We start from the raw sequence: 26,613 nt of genomic DNA on the forward strand, positions 1-26,613 counted from the left end.
ACTCAGACTCAGCCTCTCCCCCCACTAAATGCACTGTTCTGAGTGGGGAACACTCGACAACAGCCAGCTGTGGAAGGTTTCACAGCTACAGAAAGTCCTTCTTAAAACTTCTAGAAAATGACACAGGCAGACAAAGGCAGTCTTCAAACAAGAAAAAAACAATAACATGCAATACCTAGTGTAAAAGAGCAAATAAATTGTAATGACATATAACAGGAGACATGCCACTGATCATTTACCAATACTCAAAAAATGCTGACATGGATACAGTATAATAGTAAAGGCCAATGGGACTTGATGGGGAGGAGTGAACTCTATGATGCCTCATGAGGACATAGCAAACACTTCTTAGGTCTGAAGTAGCAGAGATCTGTGGTTCAGGTCAGCTGCTGATTAAGGTAGACCAGTAGCCCAAGGGCTACACTGAATTACAGTGGGTGGCTATATTCATTTCATCCCATGTGCAGTCACAGATGACAATGTAAGAACCAGCCTATTATTCAGCTCCAGGACTTGCTTGGCTGGCTGAGGTTATGAATTTACCAAAGAAACAGTGATTTACCAAAGAAACAGCTTTGGGGTGCCCCGCTGACTCTCCATGCGCACTAACGCCTTCTCTCTCCATTCCCCCTTTTCTTCACCAAAAACAGCTCAGTGCAAGCCTCTCCCTGTGCAAGGATTAAAAACCATTGGCTGGGGGGCAGCGGTAATTGTTTCGTTCTCCTGCAGCCAGCACAGCTTGGATGCCAACTCAGACCATTTGGGGCCCAAAAGGGAAAAGGGGTCACAGGGAGGAGAAGATGAATGAGGGATCCACCATGCCCTTTAGCCACCAGTGTCATAATACTGTCTCTGCTCTGGCCAGATTTATAGCACACACAAGCACATTAATTCCCTAGAAAGATTTGGTTGGTTACGATCAGCGAAAACACATAGCTTTTAAAACATGACCAGCAGAAAGGTTTAGGAGTGATCAACTGATGAAGATTTAGTTGTCTCATTGGACTGATATTTGGGCTGCTGTCCAGTCCAATTTAGAAAGAACCAGAGTAATGCACTTCATTTTTTCAGCTCCTAGGTACAAAAAAAAAGTTTCCTTTTGATCAGTCAACAGTATATGGTGCATAGACTGAACATCATCTGCTCAAGTGGTCAAGGCAATGTGGTCATCCAGCTTTGACGTACTTGATATGGTGCACAATCTGAACACTGAACTACACAGTCTGCACACCTATTTATTGCTGACAGAAAGGTGAACGTATAATCTGGACAAATCCTCACAGAAGTAAACAAATGAACAAATAAAGAATTCAATATTGAGGCTAATGTCAATTATTCATGTTGATGTCACTGCTCAGATTGCAGTGAAAAAAAATCTATTGCCATTTTTAAGCTGCAAAATGACATATATAATTATCAACATCATGCAGAAGGATGTCACTTCAGTCATACGGTCACTAATGACTGAAAGAGAACAGCAGGACAGCACGACAGGTCTCAAATGAAAAAAAGAAAAATCCATGTCATCTGTCGCACTGTGGTACATATTCACAAGTTGTGCATTTGTGGCCTGTACATTACACCATCGAAGGATCAACTTTAGAATGGTTGTTGGGACCCAGCTCAGCATTGCTATCGCTTTCAGCCAACATCAATGCAATGCACTCAACATAACCGTACAGAACCAAGACAGTGGTCTACCTACACACTCACTAGTGAGAGACTCAATTCCTCACAGAAAGATTAAAGAAATAATTTGCCTACTCTAACTGCTATTGAAGAGCGTAAAGGGGACAACAAACTGTTTCCTTAAATGAGTCTGAGAATGCTCATACAAGTAGCTGTTTGCTGGGATGCCTGTCGGTAGCAAGACCCAGAATGACAACTGGGGACCAACTGTTCTCACAACAACTGTCTCTAAAGCACAGCTGCTTCTATCGCTGCTCTACAACTGCTTGATTCAAAACGATGCTCAATTGTTATTGCAAATCATGAATGGGATTCTTCCGCCCATACTGCAACATCCATATAAGTAGCCTATTTATGTTATTGTAGCTACAAGGTAATCAACGCATACAATTCGATACTGAAATTCCTATTACAAGACTACCAGGCACATAAATCACATTAGCGGTTTGTATTTATGATCACATTAATAATAAATACAAACCGCTAAAGTACGAATTTATGAGATGGTACACTAGCGTGCCATTTTACCAGCTTCACGGTCTAGGTATTGTTATGTCCGAACCGCGAATATATGCACACACACACACACACGCACGCGCGCATTCAACTTAGAATATATAGCTGCATACTTATATACTTACATACTTATATATTCAACAGCAAACGACACATTTTAAAATATAAATGCCTCCGTAATAGTTTTTACACTTTAGACACTGATTTAGCAGGGGAAAACTTTTCCGACTGGTGAGGTCATATTAGGCTACTATTGTGGAACTGCACATTACCCAACAAATACGTTTACATTTTTGTCATGTTTCATGATTTGCAGCGTTTGGGTGGTAACTATAATGTGTTTTTCTCTACATGAATACACAACGGCCTCAGACAAAAGGCACTGTCGTAAGGTTTCGTTTTAACAATTGTTTACACAAGAAGCGTCAAACCCTGAGGCAATTGTTTTCCACAAATGTTAGGACTGAAAACGATCTGTCAAATTGTTCAGGACCTATCATAAGACGTCATACTTGTTGGAAATGTTAATGAATTGTGAAACTTTTCAGCTTCATCTTCCAAAATTGCTGCTCGTTTGCGTGAATTCTTTTTTGTTTTTTGTTTTTTTTAAATGCGATTTTTAAGCATAGCCTTTTGCTCATAGTGTCAAAGTCGTTATAGCTTTAGCAATATGCTCAGATTTCTCTACTGATGAAAGCATAACATACACGGTTATGCAACCAAGCACAAGCGACAAAAATGTAAAAAGCACAAAATTGGCGTAGAAATAAAACTAAGAAAAGAGGAAAAATGTAACTGAATCTTTTAAATAAAGAATCGTATTCCATACACATTCGTCCCCCAAGCTCATTAGCAAGACAACACAGCAAATGTAGCATAAACAGTGAGCGTTTTGGCACTCTTCCGTAAAACAAAACTTTTATTTTTTTCCGAAACAATCTTTGTGATTCATAAAAAATCTTAGGCCTAGGCCAACACTCAGATTTAAACCCCCTTTTCCGCCGGTGGGGTCCCCTCTCTAAAGGAGAACTGCACCCCTCACCCGAATTCCCACACATTCCGCAGCAATGGCTGTAAAAAGACTGCGTGTGTTTACTGACCTGGATAAATTGGATAGTTAATGCTGACTTCCCGACGCCACCGCCTCCCACGACCACCAGCCGATACTTCTCCTGCACCGAGCCGTCCTTCCACCCTGCCATCAGAAACACACAACCGCACTCGCCGCTGTCTTTACACCAGTGAGCAAACACCCACCACTCAATGACAGGCCCTCTGTTGAAGGAATGTTGCGGAGGAAAAATACGCTCGCCTGTTTCCTTTAGAAAGGTAGTCCGTTTTAAGGTAATATTGTGGAAGGATTTTCTTTTTCTAAAAAGTGCACGCAGTAGCCTAAGTACGTCCTAGTCCATACGCCCTCCTGTGAAAATGCTACCAACTGCAGCGCTGTAATAAGACGTGAAACAGACTGAGCGACTGAGTTATTACAAATGGCCGTCGCTAGAGGCCCTTCTTGTCTATTTTAGCCCTTTATGAATATACATGAGGGGACGTGAATATTAGTGTAAGTTGATTTCATTTCGTAAGTTTGGAGAACATTGTCCAGTTTTGAGAGATATGCACGTAGCTTTATAATTAGTGTGAACTGTAATGAGAGTCCGGTTATAATTGCAGATAGAATCTCTTGTGAACATTATCTTATGTGCAGATTATACATTTTAAAAAATAAATATATTTTCAATACTGTAATTTTACCCCTGAGCAATTGTTTTATGTGATGTATATTAATTAGCTTTTAGGAAACACAACAAAAACGGTTATTGACATACAAATTAACTGTGATGTTACATAAAGCTAAAATTGATCCTCAGAAGGGCTTGAATGTTCTTGCAAAAGCAGATGGCAATAGTTATGTAGAAGTGGATGTGGACTCACTGAAAAAATAGGCCCTCAACAAAATGAATTTTGGATGTAAGAAAACGTTCAGTAAGTTTTTCTACTTATCTGCTCCGGATACTTTGCACTACCCAGTCTCAGGTGTTGAAATTCCTCATTAATATGATCTAGATAGACAGATTGTAATGTCTTTCAAATGACACTCAATTGCCTACATAATATATATTAAGCATATGGTATCATTTTAAAATATACTGGTTACTAAGGAAATATGCCTCATCTTCATGGTTGGTATTCAGCTTTTCCTGTGACTGTTTGTAAATCTGCGGGTAAAATGCAATACATGATTAAGTTGCTGATTTAGTCAAGGGGTGATCAAACATAATTTTAAGATTTATTGAGAGTACAGAGAAAGGGCTGTGCTTATTTATTATCTGTTTATTATGTGCAATAAAATCTGCACTTCCACAAGAAAAAATCACTAGAGAAATTGTAATTGTGGTGCTCTATTAATGGGTCATCCTCACAGAGTATGGCTTTATGATCTTGAAAGAGTTAGGGCTGGTCATTTGGGATTATGATGATATGAGAGGTGACAGACAGTCCTGCATGTTGTCTGTCATTAAGGCTTAATGTCAAGACAATACATTGTTTTGGTTTAAGATCGGAAGGCCCAACTCAAAGTATAAAACAGCAAAAAGTAATTTGATTGGCTGACTGGATCAGAGCCTCAGCAGACAAAGCTCCTGATGTTTAATCTGTTATTGGTGCTTTTTCATTGAGTTGGCACACTGTGCTTCTGAATGTTTGCACTGAACAGATTTTCTCTGGGTTCCCTGACTGCCTTTCTTTTACTATGGAGTGATTTTTCCTTATTTTGTTTATACTGTTAATTTCCCATTCTATTTGTTTTTCCCTCAACTTTATCCTTTCATCTATGCTTTTTATTTCACCGCTTGAAGCCCCTGCTATCCAGGTGTGGAAAGATCATTGGAATGAAATAAATTTAATGAATAAATAAAATTTGGCAATGTCACATCATTGTCCAGAACATAATTTATTTACACCTGAAATAATCTCACAGTCATTTTTCCTTTCAGTAATGGGCTCTGAAACCTGATAATGACCAAGCAAGCAACTTCAGAATAGGAGTAATGGAAACAGAAAGACTGAATTCATTATTTCTTGTCTTTCTTGGATCCTGCTGTAGTCCACAAGTCACCCCCCCCCCCACCCCCCCCACTGGCAGGCCCTAAGGGAAGCATGTAATGGCACAATCAAACTCACATTTGACAGGATAACCTGAGGTCATCACTGCTATAAAGTCTTTCAAGATGATGACAGGTGCAGTGTTGTAAAAAGGAATTTCAGGTAAAAAGAGATCAGGGTAAATGAGTGAACCTATAACTGCAACATGGTCTGAGAGCAAAACACCACTAATAATAATGAAAATGTGTCACATGTTTTACGTCTGATATACAAAACTGTGGTGAGATTATCAGGAATCAAATTTAATGTAAAATTAAGGTAACACCTCCTGAATCCATTTCCAGTTAGCCTATGTTGAGTTTCTGTCCTTGACCCATTAAAAGACTTCGGTGTGATGCATTCAAATGTATTAATGTTCAAGAATTTATTTTTAAAAATCACTGGACTAAAATACAGTGCATTAGTATAACTCCTGGCCCCACAATGCAAATGGGGTATATGCTTCTATATAAAGCAGGGATGCTCCTTTGCGTGTTGGACATCATCTACTCCAGAGGGAGGTCTCTCATAAGCAGGAAAAGAGATGATACAAAAACTAAAAAGGAGAGCAGGAGCCTGGAAAAATTATAATGATTTCCAATTGTTGCCAGTTTCCCACCCCTGCTCAGTGTTAATAAGCCCTCCATATGTTAAGTAAAACACCTAGATTGTTTTTTGACTTTGTTTTGTCCTACTGTATCCAATTAGGAGCAAGCTCCTGCTCTTGTCCTCCTTCAATATTTTTGTAGGGGTGCATACAAACTTTCTCAGTCTTTGGGACTTGGCTGTTTTCCAGTCAGCATGGTCTAATGTGTCTTTTTTTCAGTCTCAACAAAACATCCCTCTTTAAGTTAATCATTTGTGTTAGACAAAGGTAATCGGTGTCAATGTCATGGTTACAAATTATACTGATTTATTTGGCACTTTGCATTGAATGCAGAGGGCTACCCAACAGCCTTGAAGAAGTTGAACAGTTTCTCCATTGATTCCTGACAATTTGGGCATTGCTGTTTAATTGCTAGAGATGTATACTGTAAGTCTGTCTCAAACAATGATACAGACTGTTACATTAGGAACCAATGGGCAAATCGGAATTTTCAGGGTTGAAAATCGCAACATGGCAGGATCAGGTATATAATAGTTTTGAATGCAGTGGTATTAATTGTTCCTTAAAAAGTCTGCAGAGTGGTAACGATCATTTTTGATATACAAGGCTAATCTCATCAAGGGAGCTTTTAGTTAAATTTTTTCTGAAACAATGCACTGTTCAGTGCCTGTGACATCAGTGCAGCCCCTTATCTGTGCCATTTTCACCATCTAGTGGTAAAACAAGGGTACTGTATTTACTTTGGGAGGCCGTTCATTCAATCTCAGCAAATGAATAAGGCACTCTACCTTTTCTTTGATTACTCAGTCTCATCCAAAAAAATGTTGAAATAATGACTGTATTGGCCCCTTGTGGCCACTGGAAGACAACAAGGAACAGCAGCTACCCTGAAAAGGTATCTGAATGGAGGTAAAGCTTTCATCTGTCACTAGAACAGATATGGCGCTGGAAAAGAGAACACAGATATCACACAAAGACACCAAGGAGAATGTATAAACACTGTGCATGGGACAGAACCACCCATTCCTCTACTCTCCTCTGTATTTGCCCACAGGCTGATGGTCCCCAGGGTCCTGACCTCCAGGATCAGGAGGGCTACCGTTTCCTCCACTGTGACTAATGAGGCACCCACTCCACTGTTAGAAAATGACAAGAAGTGGGGAAAAAACAGAAACAGTATTTTTTTAATTCCCAGATACATCTGTTGAGGTTTCCTGGATGACACATTGCTCATTAAGACAACAGGGTAGATGGCATACATTTCAAATAATACAAAGGATTATTAATCAGTGATTGGAATGTGCTAGATGATGTATGAAGCTGCAAAGCTTTTGCTTCTAGTGGTCTAGTGGTAAGTGGTTAACCTGTGAGTCAATGGCCCCAGCAGACACAGGCCTCCCTAAAAAATAAACTGTGTTTCCTCACATTATTCCAAAATGCAGTTAGTGATGGAAGGACATCAGACATCTGCCCCTTTCCTATCTCTCTCATGGTGATAAAGTGGAACTTCTTGCCAGCTAAAAATGAGTAACTGGCCATTTGCTAGCAGCCAGCTAGCTAGAAAAATGGTCTGGTGGATTTTAATATTGTTCTGAATCATTTGTGTCATTAGAAGTTAGATGCTTAGACTGTAATTCTTCTTTCCTATGTTTCGACATTTTCATTCACAACCAAGTGAGAGGCAGCCCCCACGTGAATACAAGTAAAATAAAAGTTCTCCCTGCTCCCAAGCAGGGAATTCTGTTTCCACCTGGCTGGACATGACCATTATTTTAATACTACAGTAGTACTCACCTAGTACTACTTCAAAAATCATTTCCATTTACACAACTTACATGCCATTGTGTCAGGTAACTGGTGAACAAACTAGTCAGCTCTGGAAATGACCCTATCACTGCAAACATAATGTAACCACATTCTTGGCATGATTATGCAACTGCTCCTCTGCATCACTTTGCCTACATTTCTGGTGTGTGTCTTTTACTTCTCACTACTCCATAGCTTCTCTAACTATGGTTTTAGAGATTTTAGAGAAGTTTGCAGCAATTAAATCACGCAGTTAACTTTTGAGTGTAGTCAGAAAATAAAGTTAAAAAGTTAAATTGAAAGGTTAGATATGCCTGTTTTAGGAAATTAAATGTAATATTTTGTAATTACGCTACCTCAGAACTTCCCAATCAACATTTGCTGTGATTCTCATGCAGCTTGGGCAATGTCATTCATTACCATATGACATGGAATAAGTACTGATTATTGAAAAGATTTTTGAACACTTCTACATGCCTTATTTTAATGCCTTAGTTTATATTATCTCTAAGTGGAAGCATTCAGTACAGTATGCTGTATCAGTATTTTTCTGCCCTCATCCTCTTTCTTACAAAAAAGAAACCAGTACAGTGGTTGGCCTGGACCATTATTAATCCCTAATGCAGCATTCCCATTAAGTGCTTATCTATTTCCGTATCAAATCCACAGCCTGCTCCCCATAATCAGGTACTAAACCTTCCCTGAGACCATCTGGCCTAAAAATAGTCAGCTGGATTAGTTGTCTTTAGACCACGCCTGGCCATGGACACACCCCTCCCCCTGCCCACATCCACCTCCCCACCCACCCCATACACACATACGTGCACACTTCCACACGCACTTGCACCAATGCCAGCTCCTGCCATCAATTCCCATTCTACGCACTGCGAGGTCACCCGATAAGCATGTGACTGAAGAATTAAAATGCTCAGGATTCCTGGACTTTCAATAGGGCAGAAAGATGCCCTTTGTTGCGTCAACTGTGGTTTGAGGTCCAGTGCTGTCGCAGGCTGGGGTTTGTGGGAGGGGGCACCACCATGCGAGGCACAAAGCCGGAGCAGACAAAATGCCACATCTCCCATTACACAGGCGTAAAAGATTAGTGTGACCTTAAGCAAAGGACAAAACCACCAAACAGTGATACACAGTGCAATGTGTGTCTACACCTCTACTTATCTCAATCAACACCATACATACTTCACCACACACTACATCATAATGACCACAAACGCAAAGTAGAGATACTTTAAGGGTTTATTATGATATGCACTTAGTGTATACCCATGAATCAGGAACATCATCTCTTGGAAATGCGACCCCCAACGCGCCCCTCCCCCCACAAAAAAATATACACATTCAAAGGGGCTAGAGATGATCAGTAAAAAAAAAGTACTTTCTATGCTTCCTTTGGGAGGGGGAGTGGAGAAGACTGAAGAAAAGGACTAGACACAGGCGACACAGCGGCATATTGCCCATCAATAAAGAGGGCCTCAGTGGTCTTCATCAAGTTCTCTTACACGTTACTTTTTTTCTGAGACAGATTTATCTTATCACCCAGGCTGAGCGCCATGCCCTGCAAAGAAAGAGAAAGAGAAAGATGTTGAATTGTAGTTTGCTTTAAACCCATTGCTTTTTTGTATACTTTTTTAATTCACTGCTGATGGTCAACATTTTGTTACTTTCAGCAGAGTCATAATTCCGTCCTGCCCCCAGCAGCCCCCGCTCATTTACACAGGTTACTTAATCGATATGTCTTCTTGCTGGGTAATTAACCGATCACAGCATGAATGGTAAAAAGCCGTTACACTAAGAGAATTAATGAACCGGCCACTCCAGGACATTTCCCAAGGAATCCATAAGTCTCCCTTATCCAGATACACTGATCCCAATACAAAGTGATTAAGCATCTTAAAAGGCACCTAGAGTTGTTCTGTGTGGAAATATACCTCAGGGAAAGTGTTTGGTTGGACAGAGCGAGCATTAATCTTCCTTCAACAGGCTTTTTACTTTCTGTGTGCTTGGTAAATCTAGTAAAAGCATGCCCTGAGGTTCACCCTTAAGTACTTATTGACTTGTTCTCCCAAAAAACATAAAACACAATTCAAGCTACAACAAGATCATACATCAGAGGAAAATCTCTAGGCAAATACAACCCAATCATAAACTCAGCTGAGGGGTCAGATGTTACCTCTAAAATCATACATGGCAGTATTCATGCTGCCTGGGCCGATCTCAGGAGTTACTCTGTGCGACAGGCTGATCTGGGATCAACAGTGGAGACCCACCTGGCTCTTGGCCCGGATGCGGATATGGCCGCTGACAGGAGCGTCAGGCCCCAGGTGGATGGGCTTCTCGATGCTGACGTTGGCCAGGGCGTCCTCACCGAAGATGGAGCGGGCATACAGGTTGGCGGCCATGAAGCCGCAGATCCCAGAGAGTGCCTGTTAGGTGGCGCGAGCAAGAGGAGAGATATTCATAAAGGTGACGGACTGGTCCAATGTAGGCACTATGCTACCGAAAAGTACATGGTACACTGTCTTCTGTTTAAATTAAATTTTTCCACCACATAGATCAAATCTATATTTTATGGCATTTCTAAGATCTTTATATAACAAATTCAAGAATTCAAGTTAATTCAAGTTAAATTTTTGTGCTGCTGTAAGTGACACTGAGCTGTGAAGACGGAATTATTATGCAATATCCATGACTTTTGGTTAAGAAAATTTCAGTCAGTGGGATATGTGACTAACTTCTGTGACTTTCCAAAATGTTACAGTCCCTGTTGTGAAGCTGCAAGGGTAGGTTTATGGTTTGTTAAGTTTTTCAGTGAACAATCAGGCTATGAGTGTTTTCAACCCTGCGAGCACACACCAAACGTTACCTTTTCTGGGGTCAGGCACTTCATGTTTGTGCAGTTAAGGATGTGGTGGAGGTACTCATTAAGATCTGTGATATTTGTGTTCACCGTCACCTGGAGGAGACAGAACAATGCAATGCCTTACTGCCACCCTCTGGAAAAAGAAAAAATTCACTAATCTGACTTTAGAGACGGGGGACCTGGGACATCCTCTTCCTCCTCAGTGGCACCTCCTACCTTGTTCTCCCACTCAAACTCAGCCCACATCTGGCGGAATTCAGCATCAGTGCAGGAGGCGGGCTGGATGTAGTCCATGATGTCGATGTGGATGTCACTCAGCACCACGCAGTTCCTGTCGCTGGCTGCTCCTGACACATCGTACACTGAGGCACACACGGGGTTCTATAGGTCAGCATAGTGAACAAAGCCAATTGCACAAGGTCTGGGCCTCAATCAAAACAGCAGCCCTAAAATGGCTCACCTATGTTTCCAAATATGATGCCATTCTCTGTGGAGGCCACTTTGACATTGGCCTTAATGTTGGCAAAGTCGTGAGGGGCCAGCGTCAGGGGAGAGGGCTTTTCAACCAGCTTGAGGTCACCTGCGGGATTCAGAAACAAAGATACACAAACTGTATCATGCACAACCCTGAAAGCACACTCTGAAAACCACCGTGAGTAAATGTTTCACAGCACAAACATGAACATCAACAGCAGGTGAAGTACTGCAGCACGCAATAGCCCCGTTCCACCAGCTGAGAACATAGGCTCACCAAGCGTGGCCAGCTCCAGGGTGCAGTTCTGCAGGGTGTCACTTGTCTGGTTGACCACCAGGACGTCCAGAACGATGTCGTACTGGTTGACATGGACGTACGCTTCGGCATACACGGGGTCTGAGAAGCCTGTCAGCTGGGTCACCTACAACATAACATGCACCTTGATCACCTACCCTGGTTCATACAAAGTGGGAACAACAAATACTACAGTCACGTGAGCAGCAGCTTTCACTATCAACACATGAGCACTAAAGTTACACAAACCCACAGCAACAAAGAGCTGCACTATCATGGGGACCAGAGTCCCAGAGTAAAAGTATTAGTGCAGTGGAGGGCCATTAACAATCTAAATCTAGCTTAATCAGCTAAATAATATTTGGAATTTTTCAGTTTCCTTTACAAGAAATTGTGTCCTCTACATTTCAACTGCATTTTAACAAACACAGGTTATTTCTTCACCTTCCACTTACTCACCCCCCGTGTATGTTTCTGTAGGTGACATAACCTTGAAGATTTCTACCAGCTTCAATCTCTGCCCATTATTTCATTTCCTCTTTCAGATTGACATAAAAAGTGATATAAGTTGGCTTTTTCCTTAGATATAGCCCAGATATAGGTCCTCTGATTATGAGCGCCATCTGCTGGCACTACTGAACATGGATCTACTCCAGGTCAACATCCAAAACAACCAGAGACTGCAGAACATGGGTTGGACTGCACTTCTATCTTCATGGTTAAAACATCACATGGTTAAAACAGCACATATATGCCAGGATACCTATTTTAAAGGAGAGATGTTTGCTAATTTAAAACAGTTCTCTCTACTGTGCTTTACTGGGATAAATAATGTGACACAAGCCTTTAGATTCATATCTATTATAATGCATTAAGATCTTTCTCATTTCTTTTTTCATTCAAAGTATTTCCATCTGTTGGGTTCTCAAGATTAAAGCAAGTCATAAACTGGACCATCCAACTTTTATAGCAGTTGTTTTCACAGAACAAAATGCCGCATGTACATTATTACCTTGTTGAGTTTGGAGGCCAGCGGGTCAGCCGCCTCTTTCCTCTGTGTGTTGCCCATGGCGGCCAGTAGGCTGAGCTGAAACTGGTCCTCCTTAGAGGTGGTCTCATTCTTGGCGGTCAGCTGCATGAAGGAGATTGGGTCGTCTGCTTGAACTGTCACGTTCCGCTTCTCAGACTCTTTCTGTTGTTCAAAAACAAGAGCACAATCACAATACATATCAACACCTGCGGAATCACATGAATCAATACCAAAACAAATTCAGTTAGTTGTCACTACAGTGGAATTAAGAGGACGAGGCTTCTACAGTGCACAGATGACTGAGTAGAAGAGTATTCCTTAGGCCAAAGCTAATAAAATGAAATGAATAACTCATTGACCAAAGCTTGATAAGGTTGCTCTGTTCAAAAAAACACACAGGAGTACACAAAGATTGTAAAGCCAGAAAAGAGTCTGACAGAGAACAATTACACAGCTATAACCCAAGAAAATGTCCAGCACCCACTTCAGCATTCACAAGGTAGAAAGGGAACGGTAAAGGCTAACTGATGATGTTGTTCTGCAGCTGGCACGGCTCTTCCTGCTGGTCAGCCTGAGGGGTGTGTACCTTCTGTGAGAGCTTCTCCTCCTCCAGCTTGACCGCCAGCATGTGAGACAGAGATTTGCGGCACTCCTTGTTGAAGATATCATTCATGAGGGGTGAGCACTCAGACAGGACCTTGAGGCACAACGAGATGCGGTCCACGTCGTCATCAGTGATTGGCTTCTTGGGCAGCGAAGACTTGCCCAGATGGAGAACAGTAGACATGATCAGCATTGACTCAGCCACAAAGGACTATTGGGAGAGACAGGACAAAAGAACAATACAAGTTAATACAGCACCGAGAAAGAAGTACAGGTAAAAGCCACAGAATGTTCAGATTTTAGGTTGGTATGACATTAAAACAAAATGCAAACACATCACTCACATTTTGTTTCCTCTTATCTTTTATGGTGGCCACATAGCGCAGAGCCACTTTGGTTAGAGTGGTTGCCAAAGAGGCTGCCACATAGAAATCTCCGTCCATTAAAAATCCCCTTAGAGGAGGCCTGCAAAACCAAATGGTATCACTGTAACCCTCTCAACCTTTCATAAAGCAATGGAATATAAAGGATACTATCTTTTATAGTCATTAGTCTGCATTCACATTAAAAAGGACATGCACTATTTTCAGATGAATTCATTTTGCAGATCACGATTTGGCATACTGCCACTGTGTGTTGGTACTGTGATTTACCTGTCTTCTTCCTTTTTGGACGGCCGGGCAGAGCTGAGTGCACTCTGTGTCACGTAGGTACCCATCTCTGTCACGAGCTTCTGCGTGGGTGCTGCAGTCACTTCCTCTTCTGGTTTCACCTCACCAGCCTCTTTCTTTATCTCATTTTCCACTATGGGGATCTACACACAATACACAGGAGACAAGCATAAGCTGCCAAAAGTAGCTTCACATCTGTTTGGATTTCAAAGGCCACGATCTTCTATGGTGGGTTCAGGTTAAAAAAAAAAGCCACACATACCTCTCCCAGGGATCTGCGGACCTCTGTCATCACACTCTGGATGTCCTCCTTGGTGCTGCAGTACTCTCCCAGAATCCACAATGCCCCCCTGTAGATTCTGAATCAAGAAGCAAGGAGACATGACCTTTAGTGTGAGTAACTGAGACAGAGTATTATTTGGGAGCATGATGGCAGTACACAGGTGCCACCTCCTTATGTTTGTACATGGGACCACATACAACAGAGTACTCCTAGAGCCTTACTTGACAGCTTTGATGGCATGGAAGACCTCCAGCATCTTCTCAATGATGAGCGGCCGAAGGTTGTCAAACCTTTGGATGGCCTCTCTCACAAACTCAAGCACATCGGCTGCGGCAGCCTCATTGGTGTCGCTCAGGAACTCCATCAGCTAACAGACAACAAAAACACAAGAATCAATCACTGTGCATGCTAGAGCTGGAGAAAAATGGAAAGTCTCTGCTTTGACCCTGTCAACGAATAAGACTACAAATGACTCCCAAAATCTCTTAGTAATGAAGCTTCTTCTGCCAGTGAAAACATGGAATTAGGAGCCTGAGAGCTTCCACTAGCAAAATTCTGCAAATGACATTAAAAATAGTTTTGCTTTTATTTTGTTGCTGAACCAGATACCACTTTTTCAATCTATCCAATGGCACAAGCCACACTCATTAAAGTAGCAATGTGATATCACCCTAGACTCAACACATCTGTTGACTTGTTTCTCATTCCAGCTGAACAGCTAGATTTAACTCATGCTATGGCCGAATTTGAAATCCTCTGTGGAACCTTGCAAAAATAATGAAAGGAAACCGGTTTTGACAGTAACGGTACAGTGGTGGAGCACAAGGAGACCAGACAGGGAGGAGGTAAACTCACCACTGGAATGACATTGGCAGCCATGTCGGGGAAGCGCACGCTGCAGGAGTGGAGGGTGCGCACAAGCAGCTGTCTATACTTGTCTGTGTCCTCATGTTCTGTCACATTGTTGGTCTTGATCACCTCCTTCTTCAGGACTATCACCAGCTGCAAAACACCCCACCCCAGGTCATATCAGGACCCCTACAGTAAGGCACCTGCAGGTAAAGGCAATGGCTGAGGATCCTGGGAAGACACATACCTCCTCCACATTGCGGGATGAAACCAGGTCCAATGCCAGCTGCAGGGTCTTCTTACGGACCTCCAGATCAGGGGTGGACAGAACTCGCAGGATGTCCATCACCAAGTCCTGAAACAATACGAGATATTCAAATCAACATGGGATATCACTCAAATTGTGCCATTCATTCAATACTGAATTCATTCAAATGTTCAGCTCAATTTCCCTCCCCAGTAGGAAAAAGGGCTAATGACTGCATATGCCCTATTTGCACACATTGAATCTGAGGTGCAACATCCAATCATCTTTTACACAAACTCCTGATAAGTTCAGTAAATGGGTTGCCAGTGTACTTTAGTCAAGATGTCTTATAATAGACACAGACTAAAAAAAACACTGTACCTGAAGCACTCGTTCATGGGTGGGATGCTCCTTTAGCTCAATCAGACGATCCAAGACGATCAGCTTGACGTTGTTATCGCTCTCTTTGATAATCAGATCAATGTAGCACTGTGCAGCAGCCTGGAATAGAGAACCAGCAACAATGCAGTTAAAATCAGTTAGTAACAATGGAGGAAGCAAGCCATGGCGGTTCTAATTAGGCCACCTGTAGGTGTGCTACCTAAAAGATCAACACCTCACGGAAACATCAGCATTTTATAAATGCATCTATGTCATACAAAAATCCAAGAAAATGGAAAAATATGAACCAACAGACTTCCTGGTGTTTGACATGTTGTACATACAAAGATCAAGTAAAAGGCTTACTGATCAAACCCATTTCCCCAAGATGTTTTTCATCTGAGAGCAGCCATGTGGTGGTACCTTAATGGCGGTGGGCGCGCTGGACAGGGTGACGAGGGTCCCTGCTGCCTCGTACTTGACAGCAGGGCTGGAGGACTGCAGCAGGTTGTAGATGCAGCGGATGAAGCGGGCACGCTCCGAAGGGTTGGCATGGCACACCTGTACGAAAGCAGTGGTGGAAAAATTAGACACAGCACATCACAGCACTGCAGAGAAACATGAAAGAAAGTTTCACCATCACCCAGGACCATCTGGGTAATGGCAGAATGGCGGAGACTTTGGACAAATAGAGTACAGTTTATTTCTTTGACAGACTGGATGTTAACACTCAGTGCTTTACTTGAGACACTAAAGTCTGATGACATGTTTTTGTCCTGATTTAGCTGGATGCATTTGTACCAATTTTCAGTGTGAAAAAAATAAGAAGTCACTAGGCAAAAGAGCACATCTCACAACTCACCTTATATATAAGCTCCACAATAACCAACTGGAGAATGTCTCCAAATGTATGAACCTGATCAATGCATGTGCTGAGGTAATCCAGTGCTCTGTCCTGCAAAAAGAGAAGCAAGGAGATGACAATCACAGTTTTCCTCCCTTGACAGTACAAAACTGCTGAACAAGTAAAGAACAAGTTGACATGGATGGAAATACAAGAACTCTTTATACCTGATCAGCATGAATTAGCATCATGAAAGCATTTCTCTTACAGCTGGCATCTTTCTCATTAACTAAGAAATCGTGGATCAGTTCTGGAGCATCTGGGATCAAATTTTCAAAGTTCCTGCAGAGAAAAAATTCAACTTTTTAATGTGAACTGATTTGCCAATAAACCTGAAAATGCCAACGCAAACTCCATAGCCCCACCTCCTACCTACCCCCTCACATGATATACCCTTACAGATGGAAGATGGGTGCTCCCTTAAGTCTCTCATTGGCTTTCAGGAGCAGACTCAATGTATCTGCAATGTACGTTGTCCCTCACACTGAGTGAGAAATGTAACCATCCTCTCACTCACACACTATGATGTGTATAGCAGTAAATGCAAGTAAATGGGGAAAAAATGTATACAAATAAAAAAAGATAAAAGGTAATAATACTGGCACAAATTACTTGGAGTTTAGAACAAAGCATACACTTGGCTTTGGTCTCTCTCTCAGCTGTTCACACACCTGTAGATGGTGTAGATAGCCAGGACGGCGTTCCTGCGCACGTAGCTGTGCCGGTGCTCCAGGCAGGCGCGGATGGCTGGCATGAGCGGCTCCAGCAGCTCTGACTCCTTCAGCTTGCAAAGGAAGCGCAGCGTGGAGCCGCGGATGAACTCATTGGGGTGCTGCAGGTCCTGGAGGGAATAAAAGAAGACACATGATGCTTGATCACCAAGGGCACTTGCACAGAGCTTCATCCCTACATGCACATTAAACCTCAGAATGTACCTTTCTGTAGGCATCACAGACCAGAATCATCTCCTGCAGAAGCTTCCCATCTGGTGTGGTCTTGGGCACGATTTCCCAGAATACCAGTAGCAGCTTCTTGATGGTGTGGTCTTGCAGTGGTAGAACAAAGCGGATGATGGTCATGAGCAGGCCGGGCAGCTTCTCTCCGTTCAGGATCATGACGATCACCTTCTTCAAGGCCTCTGTCTTTGCCTTGATCTCCCCCTTTTCTATGTTTAAAAAAGGGGAAACAATTCAGGATTTTACAGTTCAGTACAGCAAGCAATAAGACCATCTTATGTCTTGAAACAAAGCAGACCATTATTCTAATATTCTTACCCTAAAAACTGCATACTGAGTTAGTTCAAACTTACCCAAATCTGCTTTCAGACTGATTTCTGATGGAGGTTCTGAGTCTGTTGGAACATTGATGAGGGTGTAGCACACATTTTCTGCAGCTGTCATTGTGCCAGATGTGGTTTTCACTTTCTTATGAGACTCCAATCAAAATTCTTTTTTGATGGTTCCCTAAAGGGCATCAAACCATGAACATTTAGTGAACTGTATGTATGTTTGTTTTTCAAGGAGCTAGATGGCTACACAATAACAAACACACTCTTAACAATTTCAAATAAATGGATTGGTGTAGCACTTGGTACCCAAATACCTCAGAGAACTTTATGGTGACAGGCTAAATCATTTCAGTGTTCACCGATATGTGACATCCATCCTGATGACTGGCAAAAATTTTGTGATTAAGTTCAACTTTTTTAAGTTAAGGACTTTTTAAGTAAAGTGTTGTGGGCTGGTAAGTTTTAAGATCACTTTTTCAAGAATAACAATACAGAGTTATTAATGAACATTTCAGAGTCAATAACAACTTTTTTTATGCCATCGAACTCTTTTGTTAAACTAGCATCTTTCAAGTGGAGAATGACTTCCCGTACAGGCTATTTGAAGCTATCTAAGATAATTTCTTAATTCTAAGAAAACTCTAAGGTGATGAAGACAAAGGGACATCAATGACACACAACTCAGTCATTACTTAATGGGGATATCTACATTACAACAGTCCTACACTCTAGAAAAGATATGGCGAGAAACCTTCCACTGCATACTGCACTGAAAGTGCAACATTTTAGAGAACTGTAAAATACCACTTCCAAAATGGATTACATAGATTTTAACAGTTCTTAACATAAAAAGGTATGGACTTTTGACGAAAGAATCCATCTATGTCATTTACAGCAGGTTCAGTCTAATATGTACACATGCAAACTGTGCTGAACTCAAGGACAATACATAGTAGTTAACCATCCACGCTGGCAGACTGACCAGGTCAAATGACACAGACGGCACGGAGCTTTATGCTAACATGCTAGATAGCTAGCAAACTTGTTTTAAACATGGCTCAAGTCAGTCATATTTTACTGACATGGCTCGCATATTCACTCAACACATTCTAGTTTAGCAGTTTAGGTACAACGATGGTCGGCAGCCGCGATCTGTCAGTTTATCGGAAGCCACAGAAGACTGCTAGCTACATTAGCTAACAACGTGGCTATGCAGCTTGTTAACAGCAACAGCAAAAGGTAGCAACAACACAGGGTCTCATGCAGAATTACTGGTGAAGGTATCCATTGCTGCATGATATCTAACTGAATGCAACGTTGCATTACTATCTGGTAAACAGTCGATCTTATATACTGTAGCTACCTAAGGTTAGTATCCAGACAAAGGGCCCGAAAAAGCAAATTTCACCTTGAAATTACGGACTACAGCATGAAACAATTTAGCTTACCAGCTACACTTCAGTTAGATGGTTGGTTAGCGAATTAAGTAGGGACGGTCAAGTTACCCTTAATCAATGCTGTGGTCCAACGCTGTTCTGCCTTTTTAAAACTTGACCAGCCACATACTCTAGCTGGCTAACATTCACTCATAAACTTATGGTGCTATATCGAATAATTTACATACAGCTAAAGAACGAAATAAGACCCGGATGCTGTAAAATTAGAATGCAGCTGTCATTAACACATGTTTACCTTTAAATGTGATCTGGACGTCCGCTTTTCGCGATTAACTTGGCTCTGCGGTGCCTTCAGGCTCCACAGCCACTTCTTCCGTGTGACGTGGAAGTGTCCTTCCTTAGCCAACATCAATACTACAAGAAGCAGAGAGGGACAAACAGACCGCCTAATGGTGTTTAGTCCTCTCCGTGTAGATCATGGGCTCGACACTCTAGTTTTATTATGGTAAAAGTTGTTTTCGATCGAATATAATTCGATGTATGTTACTAAAACCGCTAACATTTACATTGTGTAGACACTCTTACCCAGAACGACTTACAAAGTGCGACTACAGAAAACAAGTTGTACAAACAGGATACTTGAAGCCAAACTGAACATGCGTCCGTTCCAAACGCAGTACTGAGTTCGTGTTCTTGGGTCTACGCATAAGCAAAATATGCTAAGGAGAATAAGAAATCACACCTAGATTGGGGAAAGAGAGAAACATTTGAGTGTCAACATCTGTAATATCAGTAATATGAGTAACCATAGGAAGACCTAACAGAACCAATTGATCTAGTGTACTAAGAAAGGAGAATGGAGCTGAGGACCAGATTCCGAGGGACTCCTGTAGAGAGGCTCAGAGAAGTGAAAATGGCATCTCTCTAGGATACTCTCCTGATACATGCACCCTGAGAGATAAAATTAGATCCAGCTGAGAACAGTGCCTGCGAGATATCCATCATTACCAAGGTAGACAGGAGGGTATGGTCAAACATCAGCAATGAAATACAAAACTAAAGAAGGTTAGCTGTTCATCTGCGCCTGTAATTATATCTAGAACTACCCATCTAAGAGTTGGGTGATCCCATCCCATGGTCCAGCTTCCACCTCAGGGGAGAATGTCACTGCACTGAGAAATAATGTTGCAAATGAATATCCAAATAATGATCCAAATATCTGTCAAAAGGAACACACCTGAGTATTGTCCAAGATAAGCCATAATTCTAGTGGAGTGGGCTATTACCTGTCAGTGTTGTTCTCCCCTCTTAGCTATATAATGTCAGTATTGTGTCACTTGCCACAAACAAATGAATGATGGCTTTATACTCTGAAGATTTTATATCTGCACAGAAAATGAGCAGTGCCCAAACCTAGCTAGAGGTAGTGTAGGTTGTCCCATTGGTATGTATCAATCTCGTGGTTCATATGACAGGTTAAGAGGACTCTTGGTAAGAATGACAGACAGGTCTAAACACAATACTTGAACCAGTCCTTGGGCAGTAACTGCTTGTGCTGCTAGTGTGAATTGAGCAGAGGCAATTGGTACCAGAGATACTGCTCTAAAGGGAGGCTTGAAGACTATCAGAAGCTTGCTCGGGTAGTTGCCATCACTGATGAAGTGTTTAAGGGTTCAAGCATGCTGTTTGGGATAGGGACAGCATCTATATCCCACTGAGGCAGGCCTACTTCCACAGACATAGAATGCATAACTCTTACTATGGTGAGGAGTTTTTAATTCTGTAGTGAGTTTTGTGTACAGTATAGCAAACGTTTCCTTACTTATGCTAGAAAAATTCAGCACAGAAGCTGCAGTGCATTTCAGTCACTATCATATAATTTTTTCTCATTGAAAGTTCTGCTTTCTGACAGTTTTTCCTGGCTGGCGGTTTAGCTAATTAGCTGGGCATGGAAGATTCAGTCGCGGCACTGTTTAGTCAGGGGCTGATCGAGCATTTGATTAAAAGAGTGTATTTAATTGCTTGTGGAAGGAGCATCCAGTGTTCTACTAGATCAGCTTTGTTTCACTGTTGATAGTCAATTAATGTTAGCAACATTATTTGAAGCTGATACTCACATTAGCTTGTGCTTCACCTCTATCACTTGTAGCTTTGTACATTGTTTCTGAAACATCAATTTGTTTCTTCATTGTGTTTATCATTTGCTGCCGATTTATTTGTTTTGGTAATTAGCTGGGTGTGGAAGTTTCAGTGGCAGCGCGATGTAGTTGAGGCTAACTGAGCTATTAATTATCTGTAGTATTTGAGTAGCAGGGGTGACAGTACTGCAGTTATTACACCAGTTATGTAGACAACAGTCTATGAGCACACAGGTAGTAAGTATAGACATACATGCATGAGTATACACCTCAATAGATGATTAAAAACCTCTAAATTCATGACTGAATTTTTCTATTGAGTTAAAAAAAGGTTTAAAAAAAAAGTGTCCCAAATCCACAAACATCTCCAGTACCATTTCATGTTCAATGTGGGGAAACACTAATCTTCATTCATTGGACACAGGCTATGAATTTTTGCAAAGAGTACCTCAGTGCATCCACTTGTATAGTAAAACATGCATAGTGAGTCTTGATTCATTTTTCACCTAAGCTGTTCACTTTTAACATCAAAATGACACAAAAGATACTGTTTAGAGATTAAGTACTTTAATGTTTATTTTTCCCCCATTTCTGCTCTCATTGAAACGTACAAGTGTACAGATAGAAAACAACTACTCTGTAGAAAAAAAAATCATTGCCATTTCCTTAACATTACTATTCTTTCCATTTTGTTTGCCACACTAAAATGGCAGAGTGCGTTTTGGAGCCCAGTTTTCAACACAGAGGGCAAGTGGGACAGTAAAAGCTCTCATAGTCAGAGGCACAGCTCAGTGCTCCATGGGCTCATCTGGCTTCTCTGCTGCAGCTTCCTCCGCTGGCTGGGCAACCTACAGTGTAAATGACATGCACAGGGATGGAAGTCAGCCAAGAGACAAGAGGGAGAAAACACAACACACCAAGCACCCTGAGCACATCTCAGTATAACTGACTCCACATGGGCCCTCCACCTTAGGTCAGCACCTCAGGGAGGTCTTTGTGCCCCTAACACTTGATGAAAAAAAGCTTTTTCTGGAAGAACTGGTGCAAACTCCCTTGTGTGTTTATATTTGCCAAATATTCATTAAAAAAACAAGATGCTGCACTCAATTCTTCATATTAAATCATATAAAGAGCGTCTATATTTGTCTATCACTTCAATATTTTACTTAATATGGCAATGTTGAATATGCAGTGTCTGCTAATACTGGATACCTCATTTCTGAAAAGTAGATAAATTAGGCAGGCAGTCTTTGCTTGCAGCCTGCATTTGGTCCCTAAATATACTAATTCAATGTTAGACAACTTCATCATTTTAGCAAAAATAAAGACCAAGGGCCATGGAATGCACACAGAGAAGTTATGATTCAGTTCAAGTTTAATCCAGTTCAGTACATTATTTACATATAAATTTGGAAGGTCATGTATGCTTCTTTCAAGAAACAACTGTCAACTTTTTATGACAGTCAACAAAACTACTTCCTGTGAAAATATTTTTGTAATCCTCAAATTTATCAAATAAAGAATGCGTAAACCATATGGAAGAAATCCCTTTAAGAGATCAACCATTTCAATGCAAAATCACAGCTTGTGGAGACAAAAGGATAATTACATTTAAGAATATTTTTATAAAACTGAACTGAATTGCTGAATAAACATGAACTTTTTAAACCAATTTTACCTTTCTCTGGGGCCTCTCCTCAAGGCCTTCAAGGAATGGTGCAACATCGTCGTCATCGTAGATGGTAAACTCCATGTCCTTGCCAACAATCCCAATGGACACATTCTGAAACAGACAGCATGGTTACGGCACCTCACTGTTTTGCAGAAGACATGTGAGCTGTTGCTGGACAGCCAGGAACAGTAGCAGAGTGCTGAAAAGCCTATACCTTTGTGGTGAGGTCCTGCTCTGCGGGCAGGGTCTCTCTCAAACCACGGAGGCCATGCTGAACCAACTCATTCAGACTGCCTTTGGGGAGGAAGAAAAAACAAAACAAAACAGAAGTGCAAGTGAGTTCAAATGAATCAAAAATGGTTCAATGAGAAGAGTTCAAGGAAAATGCTTGCCTAAATACATAAATCATGTCTATAAATAAACCATGTCAAAAAGACTTTGTTCTCAGCTGAGAACTACTGCACACTGAACATTGTAGAGCTGTACACAACCTGTCCCCATACTTACTGTATGCACTTTTGTATGTCGCTTTGGAGGAAAACGTCTGCTAAATAAATAAATGTAAATGTCTAAACTTGCCTAGTAAGAACAACCATATCTCAATGTGCACTTTTAGAGGGCTTTATTTTCAAAGAATCATGAGCCTTTTTGTAAAAACATAATTTGTTAACGACTCCGGTCGGAACATACATGTTACATGGTGATTTCATTGCACACTAGTATTTTCAAGAAAAAAGGCCCTTGGTTACCTTTGTCAGGCAAACTGGGACATATAAGTGTGTAGAAAGTGTGCATGTGCGTGTGTGTGCTCAAGAGTCTCACAATCAGGGAACTCATCCATTTTGCGCTCCAGGTAGGTGCGTGCAGACTGGGAGCGGGCTCCAATGGACATGGCTTTGCAGTCAAAATAGTTGGCTGAAGGACAGGTTTGAAAGATGTGAGGCCCCATATCCTGTAAGCACAGGTAGAAAAAGTTTTAGCTCCCATGACCCAAGATTTCATGCTTTTAGTACTTGGTTTAGAATGCCACCACATTTAAGGCATATCAATAAAACAAAAAGAATGTACATTAGTATGTAAATATTGACTGTGTCTCTGGTTTCAAATAAACAAAACATACAAAGAAGATGCTTTCCTACATGCATATCTGTCAGGTATATATATGACTCTATAGCATACATAATATTAAAACAGAACATACATCATAGCCAGCAATGAGCAGGCCAACACCATAGGGTCTCCTCCCATATCGCTGTGTAGGAATCTGGGTTTCTGAGACTTGACTCAAGGAAGACTTTGTAGTTTCGTGGTCCTTACAACGTGCAACTCTATCGAAAAAGGGGATGGTATTCTCTGCGGAAAAGGATACTGCTTCCAATCAACGAGACCAGCCGGGAAACAGGAAGAGGCCGATCAAACACAAACCTAGAGTCGAGGCACTCCTGACGCATGAAGTTACTGCCAAGTCAAGAAAAGGTGGGAAGAGACAACTGTTAACTGGAGACTAGTCCCGCTGCTGTACAAAGACCTATCAATGATGTACGTAATTAATTCAAGCCAACCAGAGAAGCCGCGCATCAGCGGTGAGGCCAGCAATGGAGATCCCCACGTGGTTGTCAACATGGAGTATTTTTTTCTGATGAGCAGCCAGCTCTGACTGAGCCCTCTGAGGTGGAAGAACAACGACATGTTATTCCTAATGGTCCTATGGTGTAGTGGTTGCAGTAGAGGACTATGGGCCTCTTCCATCTGTTTTACATTTTATAAAAGTACTGCACTCAAATTGTCTTACTGTATTGAATGTTGCTAGCAAAATGTCTTTTATAAAGTGATTGGGTTTTGAACTTAACTTTATTTCAGCTGCCCCATTAAACACAGAACGTATAATCAAATGCACAAGGTGGATTTCCTTGCTCAGGATGTAACAATATACCATGCTCTTCAGCTTTCTCAATGCACTGTAATGAAGCATTGTATCAATCAAAACATCAATGAGTTGTGCTTGTTATTCTCTACTTACATAACACTAAAGAATTCTGACATTATTTCTCATTAGAAAGCTATCATGAGGTGTTTAACAATTAGCATACAACAAAAGGAAAACACCTGGATACGTTCCAAAAACAGCAGGAACAAAGCCATTTACATTTATGTGGTGCAAAAAGACAACACACCTTGTACAGCTACGTCTAACATCTTCCTTCACTTCAGACAAATTCAGAAAAAAGAAAAAACCACATAAAGCAGGGCCTACCTTAAGAGCCACAAGGACTGCATGGGTGCGGGATTTAAGCCCCACTGTAGCTGACCCTTGCTTCACTGCCTCCATGGCATACTCGATCTGATGAATACGTCCCTGAAAGAAAGAATAAAGCGAGATTTCAATAGCATCAATACACTGTCTCAGATCAACCTACCAACACCTGAACATCAGAATATTACTACAACACCCCGCTAAAGGAGAGACTCTTACCTGAGGACTCCAGACGGTGACATCGTTGTCGTACTGGTTGCGAAACTAAAGCAGACGGAAACAAAAAATCGGACACATTACGACCGACGTCTTGAATGTACAAACAATTTACTGTGGTTTTATGACTAAACTTACAAAATTTTCTTGATGGTGCATTATCAATTGCGACCCTTGAAACAACTTAACTACAGATTGAGTTAGACTCTTTTGAGCTGCTATTCCGCGATTAGCTTTAGCTTTTCGAATGAATGAATAATGTAGCAGTTTTCTCACAGAACACCTGTTATCCTAGGCTTCATTTCACACAACAAAGACTCTTCTCATTAGCAAACTGTCTTGCTGCAAAGTTAGAAAACTAGCCACTGGATTGGTTTATGTCACTGGAACACTGAACAAAGTACCTAACGTCGGCGCGCTAAACTTTGCAACAAAAAAGGTAACTAACTAGCTACCCTTGCTATTTTGCAAACAATTTAAACCACAAATAAACGTAGATAAGGTTATCTGCATATACCGAAAAAAACTATCTTACTGCAATAAGCAAGCTAACGTTAGCTACCAGACAATAAAATGAAAACGAAAGTTAACGTTAGCAAGTAATAGAACAAAATGCAAACGTGTACCTACTAAATAGTTTGCTAATCTACCTGCATTTGAGTTCCATCCACGTTAGTTACGAGTTAAAGATAATTAATTCAGCAACTGGGAAGACAGATTGGTAAAAGATATAACTACGGATGCAAGAGAATCAGCTAGCTATGGGTTTGCACAGCCTTATTGGTGGGGCCTACACAGCCCGAAATCTGACAATACCGAATGCGCTGATTCACGAAGGCATGTAGCAAACACATTCCACTCGTGTTACAAAAGAGACGGGTTTTTGGAAGAGAATACTGGATAAAAGATAACATTTTCGGAAAAAAAAATCATAATTTGCATGAAATTTATTCCTACAGTTAGCTAACTAATCAGATATGCTGTTTTTAATTTGTGCTCGCTAGCAAGCAAAGTAAACGCTTACTCACTGCCCCATTCCCTCATGCAATCTAAATCTATTAAAATAACCATTTTCCCTCAATGTGGATGACTAGCAATATCGTACAATGGCTAGATAAATCATTCTGATCTGAAAATAAACAAATAAATGCTGAAAGCTGCTATTACACCACGAACAAATTTCTATAAAACGCTCTTTCATTCTCACCATTTTTCTTACGCGGCAGCCACCTCTCCACAGAACGATGATTCTGTCAATCCGTTGCTTTTCC

The 26,613-nt window shown here is 41.3% G+C and overlaps 3 protein-coding genes across 3 annotated transcripts in view; all 3 read right to left on the bottom strand.

The window, feature by feature from the left end:
* Positions 1 to 3,668, bottom strand: part of LOC118782160 (ras-related protein R-Ras2) — a 33,834-nt gene extending 30,166 nt beyond the window's left edge. Inside the window, exon 1 of the mRNA XM_036535444.1 lies at positions 3,306 to 3,668. Within this exon, the coding sequence (XP_036391337.1) occupies positions 3,306 to 3,407 (102 nt within the window). The 5' untranslated portion in view covers positions 3,408 to 3,668. The remainder of the gene's footprint in view (positions 1 to 3,305) is intronic.
* Positions 3,669 to 9,061: 5,393 nt separating this feature from the next.
* LOC118782327 (coatomer subunit beta-like) lies at positions 9,062 to 19,446 on the bottom strand. Its single transcript, XM_036535639.1, has 22 exons — positions 19,358 to 19,446; positions 17,687 to 17,840; positions 17,313 to 17,542; positions 17,049 to 17,218; positions 16,545 to 16,659; positions 16,336 to 16,428; positions 15,897 to 16,034; positions 15,474 to 15,593; positions 15,093 to 15,200; positions 14,852 to 14,998; positions 14,218 to 14,363; positions 13,976 to 14,072; positions 13,696 to 13,856; positions 13,387 to 13,507; positions 13,026 to 13,253; positions 12,422 to 12,601; positions 11,392 to 11,536; positions 11,101 to 11,220; positions 10,857 to 11,002; positions 10,644 to 10,733; positions 10,048 to 10,203; positions 9,062 to 9,335 (listed from the first exon to the last, which is right to left on the bottom strand). Exons 2-22 carry the CDS (start codon positions 17,775 to 17,777, stop codon positions 9,276 to 9,278), a joined length of 2,862 nt encoding a protein of 953 aa, XP_036391532.1. The 5' UTR covers positions 17,778 to 17,840; positions 19,358 to 19,446; the 3' UTR covers positions 9,062 to 9,275.
* A 2,304-nt stretch (positions 19,447 to 21,750) lies between these two features.
* psma1 (proteasome 20S subunit alpha 1) lies at positions 21,751 to 26,608 on the bottom strand. Its single transcript, XM_036534910.1, has 10 exons — positions 26,550 to 26,608; positions 25,346 to 25,390; positions 25,127 to 25,228; positions 24,435 to 24,538; positions 24,242 to 24,330; positions 24,074 to 24,144; positions 23,695 to 23,824; positions 23,087 to 23,166; positions 22,879 to 22,983; positions 21,751 to 22,048 (listed from the first exon to the last, which is right to left on the bottom strand). Exons 1-10 carry the CDS (start codon positions 26,550 to 26,552, stop codon positions 21,989 to 21,991), a joined length of 789 nt encoding a protein of 262 aa, XP_036390803.1. The 5' UTR covers positions 26,553 to 26,608; the 3' UTR covers positions 21,751 to 21,988.
* Positions 26,609 to 26,613: the final 5 nt, after the last annotated feature.

The sequence above is a fragment of the Megalops cyprinoides genome, chromosome 8 (assembly GCF_013368585.1).
Source record: "Megalops cyprinoides isolate fMegCyp1 chromosome 8, fMegCyp1.pri, whole genome shotgun sequence".
Taxonomy (NCBI): domain Eukaryota; kingdom Metazoa; phylum Chordata; class Actinopteri; order Elopiformes; family Megalopidae; genus Megalops; species Megalops cyprinoides.